This window comes from Molossus molossus, unplaced genomic scaffold, assembly GCF_014108415.1.
Source record: "Molossus molossus isolate mMolMol1 unplaced genomic scaffold, mMolMol1.p scaffold_m16_p_19, whole genome shotgun sequence".
Classification (NCBI taxonomy): domain Eukaryota; kingdom Metazoa; phylum Chordata; class Mammalia; order Chiroptera; family Molossidae; genus Molossus; species Molossus molossus.
This window is the reverse complement of record NW_023425354.1, coordinates 13883052-13905175: the sequence shown is the minus strand read 5'-3', so window position 1 is coordinate 13905175 and position 22124 is coordinate 13883052. Positions and strand designations below refer to the sequence as shown.

General features: G+C 51.7%; 1 protein-coding gene across 1 annotated transcript in view; it reads right to left on the bottom strand.

Moving 5' to 3' along the window:
* Positions 1 to 379: 379 nt before the first annotated feature.
* Positions 380 to 22124, bottom strand: part of MARCHF10 (membrane associated ring-CH-type finger 10) — a 76421-nt gene continuing 54676 nt past the window's right edge. Inside the window, exons 7-10 of the mRNA XM_036269517.1 lie at positions 19167 to 19276; positions 8782 to 8895; positions 3767 to 3809; positions 380 to 438 (exon numbers count right to left, since the gene is read on the bottom strand). Coding sequence (XP_036125410.1) covers positions 380 to 438; positions 3767 to 3809; positions 8782 to 8895; positions 19167 to 19276 — 326 coding nt within the window. The remainder of the gene's footprint in view (positions 439 to 3766; positions 3810 to 8781; positions 8896 to 19166; positions 19277 to 22124) is intronic.

Here is a 22124-nt window from a genome sequence, read left to right as displayed (position 1 = left end):
AGTGAAGCTGGGTGGATTAAGTCAGTTTACTGAAGATGTGGCTCGATTCCACTCAGGGTGGAGCCACTCAGCAGAGGGACCCCACGCTGCTGCGCCTGTCAGAGCTGGGTCCCTTGGGGCTTCTGGGCAGCAGCAGTGTGGCCTGTGGGTGCTCAACAAGGCCAGGCTGCTTGGCCTGTGCTGCCTGGAACTGGGCTGGTGGCTGTTGCTGTCCATACATGCTCAAGCCAGACCCCAGAAGAGAGTGGCATAAGGTGAAAACAGTAACTGTGGACACACTGGTCTCAGTTTCAGTAAAGGGAGGGGCGAGGGGGCACCTGGGGACATAGAAAGGGCGTCCGGGGGAGAGGTCTCTGCTGAGCATCACGGCAGCTCCTTGCTAGACCCGGCTGTTGCTTTCATAAATGCTGTTTTCATTTCCATCTCCCAACTCGGAATCTGGAAAGCAAGAAGATCTCTCAGACTTAGAGCCACAGCAGACTGGGGATCTGTCATGGAGGGGCATGGTGTGGCTACCCCTCCTGCCCCTCCCCCAGCCCCGGCGGCCAGCCATGCACAGGCTGCAGTACCTGGAACAGGGCAGGGAACAGAGACCACAGTCTGGGCTGGGAAATTCCTAGACTGCCCACAGGGCTTCCAGCCAGGCCAGGGCAGCTGGACTGTAAGCCCCAAGGAAAGCATCTTACTCATCTCCACATCCCCACCGGGCCTGGTGCTGCAGATGTTTTCAGGATGACTAGGGGAGGGAGCCTCTCAGGGCAGTGCCCCCACATAAACTCGCACTTCCTCAAGGAAAGGCAGCAATTGGCCTAGGCTTTAAAGAAGTCTTTCAGGGATCAAATGGCCAGATGAAGAGGGTCATGTGATGGGAGGGAGGACAAAGAGGCAGTGGGGTCTGAGTGAGCAGATGGAATGGGGGTGGGGGCTCCTTATTCTTGGGGAGACTCTTGTTCTCAATGCATATTTACCCATTGGCTTGAGTGAGTGCTCCCTGACTATTTGGAAACAGTTTCTGCCTGTTGAAGGACAGGGAGCAGGAGCAATTGACATCCCCTCATCCCTACCTGGACCCTCTCAGCTTCTACTTGTGCCACAAAGAAGCCCCAGCCCCACAGGCTCCCCGTTTCCTCACCCATCCTGTTCTTTCCCCCAAAGCCAGTTGCAAATGGGGAGGTGCTCTGGCCCCGCCCTTGGCCTGCAAGCCCTCATGTCTGCTCCTGCTCACACCTGTACTGATAGCTGCAGGAGGCATTATTCCCTTCCTCGGCCTTGGACTTGGCTGTGGTGACAGTCATTTGTGCCAGCTGGGAAGCATCTGTCAGGGGGCTGGGTCACAGAGAGATGTGACAGGTTGTCAGATCTGGGCACACCCAGCCAGGGACTCTCCCCAGCTGCCCTTACCTCTGTGCCACCTGTGACATTTGTGTGTGGCTTTCTTTGGTTACCAGATGCAGGGGTGGGGGTGCCTGGTGAGAGGGTTGGCATGGGTACCACAGAGCCACAAACAGGTTGGCATCTCTTTGTGCCTCCTAGTGTGCCCTGATGTTTTGCCTTTTTTCCTGCCTGTTTTCCCGAACTTAGTTAGGGCGGCAGGTCACAACTGTGACACAGCTTTGGCAACCCATCTTAATAAAGTGCTGCCAACAGGTGAGTCATGCCAGGCTGCTGGGGACCAAAGAAGAGTGTGGCCCCAGGGAGGGTGGAAGGCTTGTGGCTCTGCCTCTGGCTGCCATGGCTCAGAAGCCAGGCAGGGGCAGCATCTGACCAGCATGCCAGACGGTCCCTCTGCCGGGCACTGCTCCACCTCAGCTGCGGCCGCCAGCTGGTGTGTGTGCAGGGCGGGGGCAGGTAGAGAGGACCGAGATCTACATTTCCAGGGGAGAAGTGGCTTCCCCCACATCGAGGCTGGTGCAGGCCAGGGGTGGACCCCAGAGCTAGCTTCAGCTTCCTTAAGTAGGATGGCAAAAGACAGATCTCTCTTGAGCAACACGGGAGGGCAGCATCGCAGCGGAGAGCACTTGCAGGGTCCCCTCTGTAGAGACTCTTTTTTAAGCATCACCCCAGGGATGCTCTCCTCCAGCCCTTTAGAGACCCCAGACTTCCCCGGGGCCCGATCGTGGAGGTAGGGATGCCCCTTCCCCAGACCCCTGGGGAAAAGGCTTCGTCCTCCTCAGGACCTCTGGGGGCAGCAGGGCCCGCGCCGGGCACTAGGGGGCGCCCCCGCCCAGCCGAACCCACCAGGGCGCACCCGGCTGCAGCAGGTTTCTCCGAACCGGGAAGAGCCACGGGCGCCTCCGGGGCGGGGGCTGGGGAGGGGCGCAGCCGGGCGCGGCGCCGAGACCCTTCCCGGAGCCTCGGGCCCCGGAGCCCTCTCCGGCGCCCGAAGTCGGCTCACTGTCGCGCCCTTTCCGGAGCAGGGGCTCTCGCCAAGCGCCGCGATTAGGACCGGCACAGGCGTTTTCCGCGAGCTGGGTGTGTGCGCCCGCGACACAAAGGTCTTTTCTCCACCGCACCGCTCCCTTCCCGCTCGCTCCCTGCCCGGCTGCCGGAGGGGGAGCAGCTGCTCTAGGTCGACTCTGGCGACAATGCTGCCTGGCGGGGTGGCCGCCCGGAGTGGCCCCCGGAGGACGCCAAGGGGCCCTGGGTCCTCACCCAGCTGCGCTGGACGCCGCGCTCGCGCCCAGGACTGGGACTCTGGGCTCCTTTTGTGAACGCAGGGAAGCCCCCCTCCCATCCCCACTGCGTCTCTGAAAATGGTCCCCCCCGGCTTCTCAGGGGAGCGTGCCCTGAATAGTAAACGGGGTTCTCCAGAGTCATCGTCTGGGCCTCACCCTGTGCAGTTGAGCTGGTTTAGCTTCTCCAGGCACGTCTTTGGGGGGGGGGGGTTCCCCAAAAGCATCCGCGTGACCTGCTGCGTCCTGATCCCCAGGGGCTCACCCTTTGGCCTGACCAGAGTCTCTGGAAGGGGCCCAGAAATCTACTTTTGGTAAGTCCCCAGGTGATTCCGTTGGTAGAGCCAGTGTGGGATTTACTGTTCTCAATCTTTTAGGGCAGGCAGTTGTAAACTTCTCCCCAGAAGAGCCCCTGGGGACCGAATTGTCACATCCCCCCTCAGCTCGCTGTAATGTTTATTCTCCCTGCTGATGGAGAAGTTCTTCCTGAGTCTAACTGCATGCCCTCCTGCTTTAATCAACCACATTTTCTTCCGTTGGGTTTTCTATGAGATAACGAGCCTGTTGGAAGACAGGTTTGCCTCCTATGAGGGACCTTTTTCACGAGACCTGTTTTCCTTGCTCAACCCCTGAATCCAGCAGACCCACTTGATTGGGCCCAATGGTGAGGAAATCCAATAAAAAGCCACCAACTTGTGATTGAATGTGGTCCCTTTCGGTAATGGCTTAAACAGCCCCCTTCCAGGGTTTGGAAGGTAACCCCAGAGGGTCCTCAAGTACTGGAGGCTGGAGAATTCCAGCAAAGGAAAAGGGAAGAACCTGCAGCGAGTCATCCTGCGCCCGACAACACCGTCTTCCCTCTCGTCGGCCCTTTTCCTTGCTCTCAGGATGAATTAAAATTCTTATCTGCTCGGAGTCCACTTGGGCTCGCCTTCCTGATTGCGGCAGCTAGAGTTTCCCAAGCTTTGTGGGGTTATTTTTGCCTCTGGGTGGTGGTCATTACTTCCTTCCACAATATTAGGTTCGACACAGTGACAGAAAAAGAGTAAATTAGCAAACACCCTCAAAATAGCAGGGCTGACCCCCAAACCTACTTTCGTTTTCTTCTGGTCTGGATTGTGGGAAATTTCTTGACAACTATGAGAAAGAAGACAATGAAAAATGAATTGTTTTTTCAGAGCAATTGTGAACAGCTGTATCATTCCCTAGTCTCGGCGAGGTTCTAGGAATCCTTTACCATCACCTTAAAGGGGCAGAGAAAATGGGTGGAGGTGCCGCGGGCATGCTGGTATTCGGCACCTGCAGGGCTAGCCTCGTCCTAAAGACGGCTGCAGCAGAACCCAGGTCACCTGTGCCTGTTCCGGGCTTCTCATTTTGGCCGTGAATTGATCTGAGTAGCCAAATCCCATTCTGATGGGCCGAGAATCCCATTTTCAGGCTGTGGGGGCGAAGGCCGTGCTAATTGGCCACTTGCCTCACCACTGGCTTTTAAACAATCACTTGTATTCTCTGTCCCGCAGGAAGCAGCAGGCCCATCAAGGCTCTAGGCTCTCTCTTTGTTCTGACTTTATGGCATTTTATGCCACAAAAAGAAACACTGTGTACTCCGTGGGAGCCCATTGTGCCAGGCTGTGAGGCTGTGGGATCAGTGCAGAAGGCTGGTGCTCTTCCCGCAGGAAAAGAGGGTTTTGTGACAGGCTGGGGGACAAAACAAGGGGTGCCAGACACTGTTACTGGGACAACTGACTGTCTAGTGTGGAGGCAGCTGTGGCCCCTGGGGCGTCTCTCACCCACAGGCCAGGAAGAGGGCCGGAGAAGGATGGCACTTCTCACAGAGTAGCAGTCCTGGTTACCTGGTAAATTATACATCGGGACTGTTAACCGGCCTCACCCTGCCTCGGTGCCCGGTGACTGCATCGATCTAAACCAGCTCTCACACGCCACCAGGAAACACCATCTTGGTGAGTGTGGGCCTCCCATATTTTGGGTAGATCTGGTCCTTTGAGGCGAGAGTTTTGGATTTGTAGAAATGGTATGAATGGGGAGGGCTTAGAGAAAGTCTACCCAGCCTCACACATAAATGGATCAGTGCGATTTGAAAGTTACTTCAAAACCCTTCCTGCCTCCCTGGCCAGCCCTGCGTCCCGTCCGCCCTGGTTGCTCACTGGTGGGAGATGCCTGCAGCTGCAGGGCTCCTACTGCACACCTGGGGCAGGGGACCAAGGGCCTCACTCAGGAGAGCACTGCAGGGGTGGGCCGGGTCCCTCTGCCCTGGCCTTTCAGCACTCTGACTGGGGTTCTGTTGTTTTATGTAGTTAGTGAATTGGGCCCCTGAGGGGGACAGAGGAGCGCATGACAGGCCAGGAGAGAAATTCAGGGTACAGGTACATTTCACTGGGGGGATGAAATCTTACTAGAGATAAGATCTGTGGCTCTGAGGACACCCGGGACAGGGGACTTGGAGGAGCAGGCCTGGAATAATGGAGTGCCCTTGGTGGGTGCAGAAAGGAAGAGAGGACAGGAAGGCAAGTCTGTTTAGCTTCACCCCACAGGCCAGCTCTGTGTTCTCATCAGATTAAAGGGGGAGCCATGTGGGGTCACATGAGGCTGAGGCTGACGGGTTCTGTGTTCTCATGCTGGGTACTTGTGGAGAACACCACTCAGTGCTTCCTTCAGCCCATCTGTACCTCCCTCTGTGCCCACCAAGTCCGCCCTTCCCGTCTCTGGTGCTCCCCACCTGGGCCCCTTGCCCGGCAACATGACAACCACCCAGCTGGCTGGGCCCCCTCCAGCCCACTCCTGGTGACTGCTCCAGTTAGCTATCAAAAACGCAAACCTCTTGGCTTGCCAAACCCAGCTAGAAACCCTCGAGTGGCCTTCTAGGGCCGTGCACAAACCCTTCACATCCTGCTCCCTGCCAAGCCTCCAGGCTCGCATCCTGCCAGTCTTGGCCACACTCAACTCCTTGATTTCCCACGACACGCAAGTCTTTTCAGGTCTCTGAGCCTTCGCATTTCTTTCCACATGGAATGCCCCTTTCCTCCCCACCCACCTTTGTCCATCAGGGCAAACATCACCTCCTCGGCTGATCAGTGGACGGGAGCAATAATGGAAGCTGCTTGGCCACCAGGCTCTCAAAGCAGTGGGAAAACCGACAGCAAAGAGTACAACCTACTTGGGTTAAAATCAAGGCCTTGGAAACGTTGGCTTGTGTCCCTGAAGACCCTGCCTGGAGAGTCTGTTCTGGGAAGGAGTGGGAGGAGGGGCGGGAATGGTGGCTCCTCGCGTCATCTAACTTTGCTCTGTGTTCCCCCACATCTGGCTCAGTCTTCTGTCATAACACAAAGCACATTTTTTATACTCTTGTTACATGTCTGTTCTCTCTTTAGACTCTGAGTCCTTTATAGGCAAGGAATATCTTAATCCTCTTTGTATCCCCAGAATCTGGTTCAGAACCTGGCGCACAGTAGGCACACAGAAAATCTTTAAATAAATAAAGGTACTTTGAACGTGTGTGTTCCTTCACTCGGAATGCCTTTCTCCCCACAAATGCGCACTGTCACTTTCTCCAGGACGTTACTGGGGACTCATCTTCTGGAAGAAGCAGGTTAGGGTTCATTAACTTACTGTTTGAGCATCAAAAGGTTACTGAGCACCTTACAATGTGCCAGGCATTTTCTAGGCACTGGGAGGCTGTGGGGGTCAAAAGAGATAAGAGCTCCATGCCCCAGGGGCCAATGAAACATCCCGCCTCCGTCCGCCAGACCACATCTTTACTTGACCGCTTGTGGGCTTGATCAGTGCTCCCGGCGTGGGTAGGGTCTAGGACATGGTCAGGGGCAAAGGGCGATTCACGGGCGCCAGCATCATGAGAGGAGTAGACGGCTGGGCTTTGCCTTCAAATGGCTCACAACTTCACCGGGGAGACTAAGTGTTGGTTTATGGGATCATTGGAAACCCCAGCCAGGGGAGACCTGGTGGTGTCGGTGTCACAGCCTCTGGGAATTCACTGGGTCCACCGGTTCTCTCGACCAAGAATGACTTTCTGATTATTTTCTGGTTTTATAAATTCCAACTTGACCGTAAGCTCCTCAAAGAAAGGGACATCGTGGCCTCATGTCTGGTAGCCCTGACCCCATCTCAGCACCTGACACAGGCCAGGCCCATCACCATGACAGGCGTTCGGAGCACCTTGGTGAGACGCAGCCGAGAAAGCCGGTGCAGGGGCTCTCCAGTCCGGTGGGCACAGGCCGGAGAAGGACGGCTCTCCTCACGGAGCGCCTCTCTTTTGCTAAATGGTACCCACAGATTCTGAATATTTCTGCAAGAAAATGCAGAGGCCCAAGTCCAGAAGTGCGAATGTCACAGAAGCCCTTTGCCTTCCTACTTCCACATGGGCACCTCTGAACCGGCCAGTGTACCGGTGGCTTAGCGGGTGACGTCTAGTTCAGGGTCTCTCGAGTTAAACGCGAGCTGTGCTGAGAGGAGAGTGTTGTCCCCTGCTTTCTGTCCCGGTTCCCAGCTGGCTCCTGGCGCGCCTCACTCCTGTGGGCTGGTTCCACCAGAAGCTTCTTCAGGGCGGGCGCTCTGGAGCCTTGGTGTTCACCCACCGACGCACTGTCGCACTGTCGGTGGTTTGTTCGCTGTCTCCAAGGCCGGCGTTGCGCTGGCTGCCGCCACAGCCATCTGCAACCTATATCAACACTGGGTGCTTTGAAGTTCAATGTGCAATAAAAAGTTCATTAAAAAGATGTGGAATCATGAAAATGAGGTTACAGAAATGTTAACAAAGGATCATTTCCTGCTTCCTGTACTGTTATTTTTTCCTTTTAAAATGTATTTCCCTGAGGAATTTATGTCACCATTAAAACTACGGAAGAGTTAAAGGAAGGACGGGCCCAGGTCAGAAAGAGGGTGAGATTCCTGAGGAGTTAGCTTGGCAACCACCCAGCCTGTTTTCTTAACTGAGAACTTCGGGTCTAAAGGGAGAATTTGAGCCAGAAAAAAGTAGGGACAAATCTAGAATTCTTGTGACTAATGGTTTGAACCCAGCCTTTTAGTGTAGGATGGTTCTAAGTCATGCGAGGTCTGGGGTCACTGAATTCCAGCCTCCAGGCAGTGACACTGTGCTGGCAGGTGCCTCTTGTCTACTTGAGGTGGGGGTGGGGGGAGGGGAGGAGGAGGGGGAAGTGAAGAGAGAGGTGCATGGGCTAGGGTGGGCAGAGTGTCGCTAAGACTGCGGCATGAAACCATTGGTGGCTTGCTCACGGCCACACTGGCTTGCTTTCCAGTCATGACCTTCTGACGTGAGGGCCGTTCTGGGAACCCAGAACACTAAAAGGATATCAGCCCCTTTCATGACCTTGAGGTAACAGAGGGGCCCGGGCCTGCCAGCCCCTCCCCTGGCCCAGCCACAAGGAAGCATTTAACCAAGAGGGAAGCCCCTCAGGGCTCAGAGTTCTGACTTGACAATGACCAAGACACTTCAGAAGTCCACCTGTCCACCTCCCACGTTTTGGTTGACTTGGCTCAGGCCAGGCTCCAGTTAGCAGCAGACCCGGGCTTCTCCCTCCAATCACGAAGCCGCCTAGAGGGCCCTGGTGAATACATTGTCACTTCTCTAATGACAAATGGTGACACCATCAGCACCTTTATTTCTTGGCACACACACAGATGCTGGAATAACGTACCCTGGGGTCCAAAGCTAATTAAACGGCTCTCCTGTGGGGGAAGGACCCTGTTTTTCATGGGCCCTCATGCTTGGGCAGTGGGCAAGCCCATACATGATGACACCAGTCCCAGCGGCCTTGCTGGCCTCTATTTTGGGGGCAAATATCCCTAGAGACTCACTCGCCTATTTGATCATTAATAACCATTTAATTATTCTTTATGTTTAATAGTGAGCAATTATGTGATTATCACTTACTTTTCAGCCAGAGGGCTATTGTACACACACTTAGCAGCCATTAAGTCTTAGTCCTAAGGATGACAGTGTCACGTCCTACCGAGTGACCACGAGGAGGACCTCAACAGATTGCACATTGGACAAACAACGCTGCAAGATTTGGGGGACCCGCTGCTGAATGGTTTGGGTCAGAGCCAGACTTACCCTCTGGCGTGCAACCCGGCTGTAGTTGAGTCTCATGAGTTCTGCAAACCTCTGCTCATAGAGGTGAAGCAGCAGCACCAGATACAAGCCTGAATTCATCAGCTCATTTTGCACCTACATTTGGAAAAGAAAGCTCTTAAGTTCATGTATAAAATATTCATGATCAAGATCATGGCATGGAGGGTAACAAGGCCAATGGTGACAAGAAATGGGACAAGAACCCAAGCCCCAAGGCCAGGCCTGTCCTTGGGAACCAGAGAACAGAGCAGGAAGGGATCTGGGGTAGAGGCCAGGCAGCCACCTGGGAATTCTCTGCTGCCTCGTGGATGATGCCCCGAAAAAGCCCCAGGCTCCAGGCTCGGTATGACATGGGCAAGGCTGCTTGGCTGGTCCTAAAGGATGGGAGGGACTTTGGTAGGTGGTTATGGGGGGTGTTAGGGCTGTTCAGAGGTACTGAATACCAGCAAAGACATAGGAGTGGAGACAGCAGAATGTGTGTTGGCCAACAGTTCCTTAACTACTGGTATGGCTGGAGTATATGGGGAAGGCGTTAGTTTTGGACTTTTAAAAAATGTGGGCATGGGTTGGGGAGATGGTAAGGTGGGACCATATTAGGCAGACGTCAGGAGTGTGGACATCATGCTGAATGTATGTATGTAGCTATGGCCTTTGAGTAGAGGAGATGCATGTCTTAGGAAGGCTAACTTTCCTGTGGGAGAATCTGGGACACAGGTGCTGTGGTGGGGGAGGGTGTGTGCTTTATTTTCTTAGATCTCTCATTTGTTCAGAGAAAGGGTCAAGGCCTCGGTTCTTTACATTTCTCCCTTTGCAATTGGATTTAATGATGGTCTCACCTAAGTCCCCGCCCCAGGCTGATCTATTACCACTTAACCCTGGGAGCATGTGCCCAGCAGGGTCTCAGCACTGATAACTCCAGGCCCTTCACTCTTTTTTATCCTCACCCGAGGACATTTTTCCATTTTTTGTTCAGATAGAGTGGGAGGGAGAGAGAGGAAGAGAGAGAGAGAGAGAGAAACATCGACGTGAAAGACACATTGAGTGGCTGCCACCCGCACGACCAACCAGGGCCGGGGACAAACTGCAACCGAGGTGCCCTTAGCGGGAACTGAACCCAGGTCTCTCCGGACCGCAGGCCGATGCTCTAACCGCTGAGCCAAACCGGCCAGGGCCAGGCCCTTCACTCTTGCTCTTTCTACTTTGGTCCGTTGACTTGTTACTGTGCCCCTCTCCACCTTTCTGCCAGGCTGTGCCCACAACTTCTCTTATGCCTGTCACAACATGACCTCCTCGCGGAAGGCTTCCTAACGATTGTCCCAATCACTCCTTTACCCCGGACTCTGAAGTGTTGTCTTTAGTACGCTGCATCTAACACTTGTTAATGTTTCTGCCTTTTCTTGGTGGGTGGGTTGTGTTTTATTTCTCTCACGGGTGCTTAGAACACAGGGAGGTACATGGGGAGGACCTGGCTGCCTGGCTGACCGTGGCCCTTCTGTCCTCAGCTCCTTTGGCAGTCTGTGTGGCAAGGTCTCACCCTGTGGATGCTTCACTGACCTTCAATAAATTAGTGGCATTAGCAATGACTCCTCCCCTCTGCCCCTTTAATCCTCCATCTGTCCCCATGCCAAATCTCCACGGGGGGAGGAGGGGCTTGGGAATGAGCCAGCCGGGGCTCAGGAAGCCCCAGGGGACTAAGATCCCAGCACAGGGCATGTCCCTTTACATTGCCCTTGGGAAAGGTCCAAACTGGGACTGTTTTCCCAGGATAACTGAAGCCTGGTGTTGACACAGTGACCCCCTCGGTGCCTCTTCCTTCTTCCTGCAGCAGCCAGAAGAGCTTCATGAGCCCATCTCCATGTTCCTGTTCCATCAAGGGCAGCTCAGGAAGCTGGCACAAAACACACCTCTTCCAGGACAACACAGCCACCAGAGAAGGTGCCCAAATTGAGCAAGGATCGATGTGTTCTTCCTTCTGAATCGGGGCCAACTCCAGTTCTTGGTGACCACTGCCTCCGAGGTCACTGCTCAAGGCCCCTCCACCGCCCTACAGACTCATCTTTAAAGGCTCTCCAAGTGTCCTTAGCAGTCAGCCTCCTATTTTTAGACTTTAGTCACGAATTTCTGTGCTCTTCTGACCTTGGCCTGGAGCAGGCAGAGAGGAAGTTTGCTTGTTTCCACTATTTTCTGCTTTAATCGCCTCCTCCCACTTCCCAGGAGTGGGCGCCCCCTTCGCGGTCTGTCTGCAAGCCGCCTTCTCCAGGAAGCCTTCCTTACCCACCCCTACCTCTTCAACACAAACCAGCCTTGTCCTGGTTGCTTGTCTTCGAGGTGGGGTGGGGGAGCGGGGGTGGCCTCCCAGCTGCCACCCTCTCCTGCACTGTCTTCGCCAGTAAGCCTTTTATGCTCAGAGACACTCCGATGCATAATGGCAAATCAATCAGCTAGAAAATGGCTTGGAACGATCAGGTTTGTCAAAGCATTCAGGGAAATCATTTACTTTTTATGACTCAATAAGGCCCGGAGGCATGCAGATGGGAAAATATCCACTAATGTTTTCTGCAGATAATTTGAAAAGTCACTTCTAGCAGATTGTGTCTCTTCCCTGGTCTGTGGGAGGGAACCTGTCACTTGATGCCATAAATCTTACTGGCCAGGCTCCTTTATGTGGCCCTTTGCAGAGCGTGTGATGCTCGACAAAGGGGCTGGGCCAGCCAATGGGAGCAGGCAGGTCATAATCCGCAGGAGTCATCTTCTACACTCAGCCACAAGTGGGAGGGTTCGGTTATCAGAGAGCATCCTGTGGTGTTTGTTCACAAGGGCAAAACCAGCTAGGTTCTGGAGTGTTATTTATTGGGTTACTCCTGACCCACCCCTGCCCTGACCCAATCGCATTGCACTTTGACGCCCCGCGTGCAGTGTGGGGGATGGGTGGGAGGAGTGGGTGGGGAGACTTGAAAGGGAGAAGCAGTGGACAAGAGCTCTGGAGTGCTCAGCCCTCCTGCCAGATGTTTTTCTTTCGTCTCTCCTGCCCCCTTCCCCCTTCATTGTGTTAATACTCATTTCTACTAAGAGATTTGCTACCGATGGAAATTCTCCGTTTAATCCACTCCAAGAAGTGGACAGCCTGGCTGCGCATTCTATCAGGTCTTCAAATATGTTCAAGAGATGCTCCCAAGTGTGAGGGTGATTAGATGACTGCATGTGTCCAAGGACATCTGCCTGTGGTTGAGATGGAGCAAGGCCAGGCCCGAGCTTCCGAGCAGTGCCAGCCAGAGCCCCGCCGAGACCCTCCTGTGCAGCAGGGCCCAGATGGCAGGGGCACGTCTCCATCACACAGTGGGCATGGGCCCCGGAGGGGCAGCCCGGGCCATCAAGGACTACGACTTTGAGCAAAGAGTTTTAGCTGTGCATGACCAATGTAACTCCCCATTTATAAAAGGGTAGAAGTCACCACTGTTCTGCCCGTCTCCCCAAGGCATTACAGCAAAATGAGCTGATACTAGCGAACACAGTATTTCGCAAAACAAAAGTGTCCTTCCTGTAAGAGTGGAGAGTGGAGGGAAGGTCAGGGCAAGGGCTGCATGTGCCTCGTTTGCTCTTGGGCTTTGAGTGCCTACCCAGTGCCTGCTCAGTACATACATGTGCACGTGAAAGAACGAGAAAAAAAGGTGTAATTCTGGACCAGACAGTGGCCAATTTAGGCACAACTTTTGACTCTAGTGGCTGTGACAGTCACATGCATCAAATTTCTGAGAGGACCTTTTAAAACACAGTGGCTGGGCACCACCTTCCCCTCTCCCCCAGTTGCTGATTCTGGGGTGGGGCCCAAGAAGCTGCATTTCTAACAAGTTCCCAGGTGATGCTGATGCTGCTGGTCTGGGGACCACCCACTTGAGAACCACTGCTGTAAACACAGGAGCAACAGTTAGGAGCTAAGTGAGCTCAATCCGCCGGCAGAAGTGCCCTGGCTGGAAAGGAGGGAGGACATGCACATCTTTAGTGGAGAGTACCCTCCATTTTGCCACAATTGCCACCACTCCCTATTGATAATGAAGATTTGATTATTTGGGACCTGCTGGTGAGCTAACTTTCTTCTTCTTCTTCTTTTTCTTCTTCTGTTTTTTTGGGGGGGTATGTGCCCCTAGCGGGAACCGAACCCAGGACTCTCTGGTCCACAGGCTGATGCTCCAACCTCTGAGCCAAACCGGCCAGGGCAAGCTAAACTTTTCTGGAACCTGTTTTCTCCTGGCCCCCTCTGGAGCCTGGGATGTGACTTGGAGCTCTGGAGGTCACTACCCTGGAGTCCTTCCGTCCACGACAAACCGTGCACACACTCAGGCCGCACTCCCCAAGCTGTGCGGTGGTGCAGGATGCCCGTTGAGCTTAACTTTTAGGGGTCCTTGAATAGGAGGGAAGGAGAGCTGACTCCATCAACCCTGACAGGCCTACGATGGGACGGCCAGGTGCCAGGGTCCCAAAGTGCGCAGTGCAGGACCTGGGCCCCACTCCTGACACCCACCAGAGTTCCTAATCCAGCCGGTCAATGCCCAGTACCAAGCTCTGACTCGACGGGGCTCCCATGGGAACCGCTCAGTGGCTGAGGACCGCGGGGATTATCGGATTTGGATGCCCCGTTAGGGCTGCTGGGCAGCATTCACTCTGCCCTGACTCAGGTGCATTGAACCAAACCAGGAAAACATACGTTGACCTAAGCCCCTCCCCACCTTCCCAGACCATGGCCATGCTGACTGGGCACCTCATGGGCGATGGCCCAGTGGGTCTGTGGTCAGACCTTGAGTGACTATCTGTCTCAGAGTTCATCCTCAAAGGCACAGTAGAGGGCTCACTCCCCTCTTTCCTTCCTGGTCCGAAACGCCTCTTCCTCGGGGAGGCCTCTGGTCCTCAGCGCGGGTCAGACCCCTCGGTGGCTGTTCCACAGCTGCCGGCACGTCCGGGTCCGGGTCCGGGTCCGGGTCCACCCACATGGCGCTCACCTCCCGTCTCCGGTCAGAAGGCGGCCGTCTGGGCGCCGCGGCACCTCCAGCGCAGCGTCCAGCATCTCCGGAGGCGGCACTCAGTGTGTTTCAAAAGTCGGACTTTCATGTTATGTGTATTTTGCCACACTTGACAAAAAAAATTAGTACCTGGTCCCATCCCAAACCAATGAAATCAGAATCACTGAGTCTGGGCCCGGGCATCGGTAATTTAATAATAATCATAAAAAAAAAAAGAGATGCAACTAAATGTTCATTTTAATTAGGGGGATTTTTATGTGTCTGTGATGTTTTATAATTAAAGCAAAGCAAGTTTCCTACCTGGGAAAGATGCATGAGAACATAAGTTCGTGAGTTGGCTAGTTAGTTAGTTGAGGTCAGGGGAGGCCAGACTGAGCTGAAGGCAGTTCTGGGCTCCTGGTTTCCTCCCTGTCTTTGTCCGTGTCTATATTTGGCACCAGCTACCCCACCTCAATAAAAGAGCCTGTTTTCCAGAGGTGAACAGCACTGAGGGCGGGCTGAGAGGGCCCAGAGGAGCCAACGTGTGGGAATCAGATGCCCAGGTGCGCACACCAAGTTCATGGCCAAGTGGGGACTAGCCCAGGTTGAGTTACATCTTCTCTAGCTGCGTGTAAAACAACAGCTACTTCAGTCTCGATCCCAGGAGAGTTCCTGAACTTGTCTAAGTGATACTTCCGCAGCGTCTCAAGTTTAACTCAGACTTCCAGCAAACAGACACTATTAAATTCACAATGGGCCATCAGAAGAGTCTGAACTTGTAAAAGTGACCCCTCTAGTGCTGTCAATCTGGTCCCTACCTGTGACTGTAATGAAGGGCATTTTCAAAAGGCTTTGATGGCCTGTCAAGTTCTCACTGAAACTAATTTCAACTCTTTTCTGCATTCAAGGGGTGTAATTACGGTGCTGGGTGTTTTCCATTGCTTCCTCCGGATCCACTGTCCACCCTGCTCCGTGGCCTTGAGGCTGAGCTCCATGGGTTGTACTGACCAGGTTCTTGGTCCTCTGGCGTCCCCCTGGCTTTGACCAAACAGAGGCTGTGGCGGACGAGAGAGCGAGGAGAGAGGCCGGGGCGTCTACCCCTGTGCGCTCTGTGGGCAGAGGTGTGGCAGTGCTGCTTCCGGCTGCAGGTCACAGGCTGTTGGTGACTGTCTCCTATAGCCGCAGCTCTCCTGAGCCTGGTAACGGCCCCCTCCCCTGGTCCCTTCAGGCCCAGCGGAGCTCACATTGGCGGTCTCAGATACCTAGTCATTTCTTGGTGATTTCTTTCACTGCCCACTGTGCCCTTCATCCAGCTCTCATCACTCACCCCTGGTGAAGGTGCCATCGCCTCTTTCCTGCTCAGACTCTGGCTGACACAGTTACTTTGACGGTTGTTTTCAGAATGTGCTTGTAGCTGGTACCACAGCTGGTAGGATGCAGAGAGGCCAAGGATGTGGGTATGACCCCTGTGTCATGGGCCAGTTGTCTTGGTTCAGGGTGCACTTAGCTTTCTCCCTGGAGTGCCAAGACCGTGGGCAGCTCTGTGGCTGTGATGGGGTGGTTCTCCTTGTCCAAGAGCCTTCTCTGCACAGACGCTGTTAGGTGATGTACTCGGGCTTTCCCTACATCCAGGCCTGCGAGGCAGGAATGATCACCTCCCGCTTCCTACAGATGAGAGAGAGAACTGAGACCCAGAGAGTTCATGTCATTTCCTCAAGGTCACACAGCAACTTTGGGGAAGAGACTAGGATTTATGTTCATGTCTTAGTCAAAGCAGGCGTGTTTTTTGGTGAGGTGGGCTGTTTCTGGCTTCATGAGTGCAAACTTCAGTGCAACTGGAAAAATTTGCTGTTAGCCGGTCAGTTCTACAAACGCCGCTGGTAAACCAGCAGTGTATGGTGGCGGGCAGCAGCTTGGCAGAGGGGGACCCGCGTGGAAGTGCCTGCACCCCAAGGGGTGTTTCTGGACGAGGCGTTGCCCCGGGCTGCACCGTGTCTGGGGTCTGCACAGCAATCTGGCGGCACTGTGCTCCCGTAACCCGGCCTCGTCTGAACACGTCCTCCGCAGGAAGTCTGACGGGCTGCGTTTCCTGAAGTAATCTGTTCTTCGAGATGACCACATGGAATCTTTCCGCACCCCAGCTGGCACCCTGACCGCAGGCACTCGCGGGGCCTGGTTCCTTTAATATTTTGACTCCAACATCCTCAGGGTCCAAGAATGTGAGTCGCTTCTGTTTCTCATCTCAGATCTCAGTGCCTGGGGGTTATGAATCCGTCAAGACCCTCGGAAGGGGTGGACTCAAAATACTGAATTTATTTCTCAGGGAATTCTTTCTTTTCCCTTTGCTTCCATTTCCTGATGCCCATGCTCTGCAATGCTGCCGTGGCATTATGTCTAGTGTCTCAAACTAATTTTTTTTTTTTTTTTTATCCTCACCTGAGGATATTTTTCCATTTTTTACTCAGATAGAGCGGGAAGGAGAGAGAGGAAGAGAGAGAAACATCGATGTGAAAGGGACACATCGAGTGGCCACCACCCACACGACCCAACCAGGGCCGGGGACAAACTGCAGCCAAGGTACATGCCCTTAGCGGGAACCGAACCCGGGTCTCTATGGACCGCAGGCCGACGCTCTAACCGCTGAGCCAAACTGGCCAGGGCCAAACTAATTATTTTTAAAATTCTCACGTGTGGATATGTTTTTTTAATTGGCTTTAGAGAGAGAGGAAGGAGGAGAGAAAGACAGAAACATCGATGTGAAACACCACTAGGCTGCCTCCCCTCTGTACTTTCTCCCAACCCTGAGCTCTGACCAGGGATAGAACCCGAAACCTAGTATGTGCCCTGACCAGGAATTGAACTTGATACCTTTTGGTGTACGGGACAACACTCCAACCAACTGAGCCACCCAGCCAGGGCCAAATTCCCATTCTTATCAGTATTTCACTCTTTTGTCTAACAGCCCTAGGATTTAAAAAAAAATAGCTACAGAATTACCCAGACTCCCAAGCACCATTTAGATTCAGCTGTACTACTTGCAAAAAAGGTCTAGAGCCCTGGCCGGTGTGGCTCAGTGGATTGAGTGCCATCCCAGGCACCGAGAGGTTGTACGTGTTGATTCCTGGTCAGGGCACATGCCCGAGTTGCAGGCTTGATCCCCAGTAGGGGCATGCGGGAGGCGGCTGATCCATGTGTCTCTCTCTGTTTCTTTTCTCTGTATAAAATCAATAAAAAAAATAACAACCCTGATTGCTTTGGCTCAGCAGTTAGTGCATCAGCCCAAGGACCAAAGGGTCTTGGGTTCAACTCCCAGTCAAGGGCACGTATCTGAGTTGCAGGTTCTATCCCGGGCCCCGGTTGGGGTTGTGTGGGAGGCAACCAGTCGATGTGTCTCTCTCACATCAATGTTTCTCTCTCCCTCCCTCCATCCTTCGCTTCCACTCTATCTAAAAATCAGTGGAAAATATTCTCAGGTGAGAATTAACAATAACAACAACAACCGCCCTCCCCTTAATATTATTTTAAAAAGTAAAAAAAAGGTCTGGATAGAGTATAGCGATCTGACAGCCAAAGGGACTCCTCCTCTGAAGGGTGACATTTTATTTTTTATTTATTTTTTTTAAATATGCTTTTTTATTGATTTTTTTTAGAGCCAGAGGAAGGGGGAGATAGAAACATCGATGTGAGAGAGAAACGTCAATCGACTGCCTCCTGCACACCCTCTACTGGGGGTCGAACCTGCAACCTGGGCACGTGCCCTGATGGGGAATCCAACCAGGACCTCTAAGTCTATGGGGCAATGCTTAATCCACTGAGCCACACTGACCAGGATGAAGGGTGTTAACAATGATTTTATAGTTTTAAAATAACGTGCTTTACAGTTTTGATTATTAATCTTTTTTTTTCCTAATCACACTGTGAGGGAGGTCAGTCTAAATTATAATGGTAATGTGGGCTATTTTCATTTCATAAATATTTATTGACTGCTTATAATGTGCAAGGTACCTTCTAGATCAGCACCATCCAATAGAAATATAGCATGAGCCACAAATGCAAGCCACACATGTAATTTAAAAATTCCAAGTAGCCACCAAAGAGAAGCAAAAAAAAAGGTGAAATTAATTTTAAAAATGTATTTTGTTTAACCCACTATATCCCAAATATTATTTCAATAAATAATATAAATTTATTTATGTGATACTTTACATTTGTTTTGGTACTGAGTCTTTGAAATGCAGTACGTATCTAACACATCTTGATTGGAAGTAGCCGCCAGTTCATTAGCCACATGTGGCTTGTGGCTTCCATACTGTGCAGTGCATTCTACATAGAGATTGTTTGGCCCTGGCTGGTTTGGCTCAGCAGTTCAAACGTTGGCCCACGGACCAAAGAGTTGAGGGTTTGATTCTGGTCAAGGGCACGTTCAGTCCCCAGCCCTGGTTGGGGTCATGCAGGAGGCAACCAATCGATATGTCTCCTATCGATGTTTCTCTTCTCTCTCTCCCTTCCTCCCTCCCACTCTATCTAAAGAAAAATAAATAAATAAATAAATATTGTCTGTCTGAGTATTGGGCAATTAACTATTATCTGGGCATAAATCACCTTCCCACCTAAGGTTAACTAATTCCTTCACATTATTACAATTGCAGTTCAAGTGCCCCAGAAGAGTTAATTCACTAGGTATTAAAAAGCACACAATAGGTGCTTACTACATGTTTATTACCTTTGAATTGAGCAGTTCTTGAGCACCTCAAAGTTACCTGATACATAAATTGAGGACCATTTCCTCTAAGATCCTGAATTTTTTTTCTCCTGTTGCTATTCAATTATTTTAGCAAATTTGGGCTCCGAGTTTGCCAGACTTTTCCTATTTCTGTGTCCAGTCAGCTACTGCAGCTTCCTACCTTTGTCCCTGACAGCAGCGGGACCTCAACCCAGGGTGATCAAGCCTTTCCAACCTGCCCGGTTGGTGTGGCTCAGTGGTTGAGCATCGACCCATGCACCAAGAGGTCGCCGGTTCGATTCCCAGTCAGGGCACATGCCCAGGTTGTGGGTCCAATTCCCAGTGGGGGGCATGCAGGAGGCGGCCAGTCAATGTTCTCTTTCATTGATGTTTCTATCTCTCTCTTCCTCTCTCTCTAAAATCAATAAAGAAAAAATGTTAAAAAACAAAACCAAAAAAAACGACTTTCCAACCCCCCAATGCTCCAATTTAGTAACAGACCTTTTCAAAGAAGTGAGCTAAGGGAACACTCACCACTCCAGGTCATGCACAGGCCTCCTGCCTTCCTTGCACTGGGGAAAGTTTCTCCAGGCCACGCACCTCTAACAACTGGAGGCTGCGGGGGCAGAAGTTGTGTGCGCATCTCTTACCCGGGACTGCTGGTGCTTCTGGTAGAACTCGGTCATGTTAAAATCATCCAGCTCGACCAGCAGGTCTTGCTTGCACATCTCACAGGTCTTCACAGCAACTAGATCCGCTCCTTAAATGAAAGAATTCTTGTTACATATGACCCTGGGTCTTTCTGTGTCGACGCTTTGGATCTTTGGAGTTGACATTTTGAGAGCCAACTTGTGTGTGTTATGAATCCGGAGTTTCAGTGACCTTCTTTTTATTTATTTTTTATTACTACTTTTTAAATCTTCACCTGAGGATATCTTTCTATTTATCTTCGGACAGAGTGAGAGGGAGTGAGAGGGAGGGAGAGAGAGAAACATCCATGTGAGAGGGACCCATTGACTGGTTGCCTCCCACACAACCCCAACCAGGGCCGGGGACAAACCACAACAGAAGTACGTGCTCTTGGTCGGACTCGAACTTGTAACTCATTGGTCCACGGGCCAACGCTCTACCATTGAGCCAAACCGGCTAGGGTGCAACCTTCTTTTTAAAGTCAGCCATCTTCCACCTGGCTGGTGAGGCTTGGTTGGGGCATCCTCCTGTATACTGGGAGGTGGCGGGTTCGATTCCCAGTCAGGGCACATACCCGTGTTGCAGGTTCAGTCCTGGTTGGGGTGTGTTTGGGAGGCCACCAATGGATGTTCCTCTCTCTCTCTTTCCCCTCTCCTTCCTTTCTTTCTCTGAAACCAATAATAACTAACTAACTAAATAAATGTCAGCCATCTACCGTAGAAAATGACCTTGAATCTGGGATTGGAAAATTTTCTTTTGTGATCATTTTAATTATTATGCAAACTTTGTATAAGTGAAAATCCCATGACTTTTAAATAATAGGTCTTGCTTTCAGTTTCAATATAAACATACTGGTTCATAAAATTGGATTTGCTACATGGAGGTTGAAAATCTATAACACAGGTGTTTGCAAAAAGAGTAAATATTGGGCCTATGTTTTTTTTTTATCCTCACCCGAGGACATTCTTCGATATTTTGTTGAGAGAGAGAAAGAGAAATATGGATGTGAAAGGGACACATCGAGTTGTTGCCACCTGCAGGACACAACCAGGGCTGGGGACAAACCGCAAGTGAGGTACATGCCCTTAGCGGGAACTGAACCCGGGTCTCTCTGGACCACAGGCCGACGCTCTAACCGCTGAGCAAAACTGGCCAGGCTGGGCCTATGTTTTTGCTGTGTGTGTGTGTGTGTGTGTGTGTGTGTGTGTGTTTCCTTGCAGACCTTACACAGGTCCAAGCAAATAAATCAGTAAGGACCAAGTGGATGGCAGAGCTATCCTCAATCTGTGGTTTAAAATCTGCCTTTACTCTGACACAGGTCACTTCCCACCTGCGGAAAGTGAGGGAGCCAGAGACCTGGGTGGGAACTGGCACAGCAATATCTGGGGCTAGCCTTTGAACCTGAGCTCAGTCACATTCGGGAAAAGGAACGTTAAAAGGCTTCCTTCAGCCCTGGCTGGTTTGGCTCAGCGGTTAGAGTGTCAGCCTGTGGTCCAGAAAGTCCCGGGTTCGGTTCCCGCTAAGGGCACAGACCTCGGTTGTGGTTTGTCCCTGGCCCTGGTTGGGTTGTGCAGGTGGCAGCCACTCGATGTGTTCCTTTCACGTCGATGTTTCTCTCTCTCTCTTCCTCCCACTCTATCTGAACAAAAAATGGAAAAATCTTTTCGGGTGAGGATTTAAAAAAAAAAAGGCTTCCTTCACTGCTGTTTTCTTTTTTCTTTTCTTTATTTATGTTTATTCTCACCCGAGGGAATTTTTGCATTTATCTTCAGATAGAGCAGGAGGGAAAAAGGGAGGAAGAGAGAGGGAGAAACATTGATGTGAGAGACACATCAACTGGTCACCACGCACACAACCTCAACCCACAGGGACAAACTGCAACCACAGTACGTGTTCTTTGTGGGATCCAAACCCGGATCTCTCCAACTGCTGAGCCAAACCTGCCAGGGCTCTTTAAAAAACAACACCAACAACAACAACAAATGCATTCTAGCCCTGGCCAGTTTGGGCTTTTTTTTTTAAAACATGCGTTCTAGATCAGTGACCCCCCCATGCAAAAGTGGAAGCTGTGACCTGGAGCTGTTCTGTCTAGGAGAACCTTCTGCCCTGTGTCTTCCCCCAGCACAGTTGCATTTTGACTAATGATGTGACAGCGTTTTTTTATGCATTAGAGAATAGAGGGTGAATTAGTTATCTGCACTGACTTGGTAAAGATAGGGTTTGCGCAGTTTTAGAGCCCTATTTTTTCCCCATGGGGGATATAGAGAAAAAGTAAATAATAGAGAATTTCAAAGCACCAAGATGAACAAGTAATCCCTTATCTGCATTTTGTTCATTCGATTATTTTTTTTTAAAGCATCAGTCTGTAATGCTGTAGGCTACTGAATGTCCCCGGTGTCTTCCAATCTAATCCTGCTCAACACACCCTACCTGTGTTGGCATTTGCAAGCATTTAGCAGGACTTTTATCATCTATTTCATGAGTGATTTTTTTCTGTGCTAGATGTTTAATTGGCCTAAATTTCTAGTAAGAGAAAACATTGCCTGGCAGAGTTATTTGCAGTCGAAATCCACTTGTTTCTTTGCTCTGTGACCGAGTCTACCTACTACGCGGAGATGCATTTAAGCAGTTTGGCCAGTGGTCCTAGATTGCGCATGCTCGCGCGGATGCATCCAGGGTGCAGGGGCCTCAGAGCAGAGACAAGTTCTTGCGATCACCCCACGTGTTCATTTCTCTGATTAAATGGTGTTCTGTTCTTATTAAGGGGGCACAGCCATACCCCACAGGGACAGGGTAAAGCTCCCAGATCTCCCAGGCTGCCTGTAAGGATGGCCCCCAAGGAGGGAAAAGTGGACGAGGAGAGAAATAGGATCTGGCTAGGGGGAAGAAAGTTTTGGAGAGGTGTATCTGAAAGACAG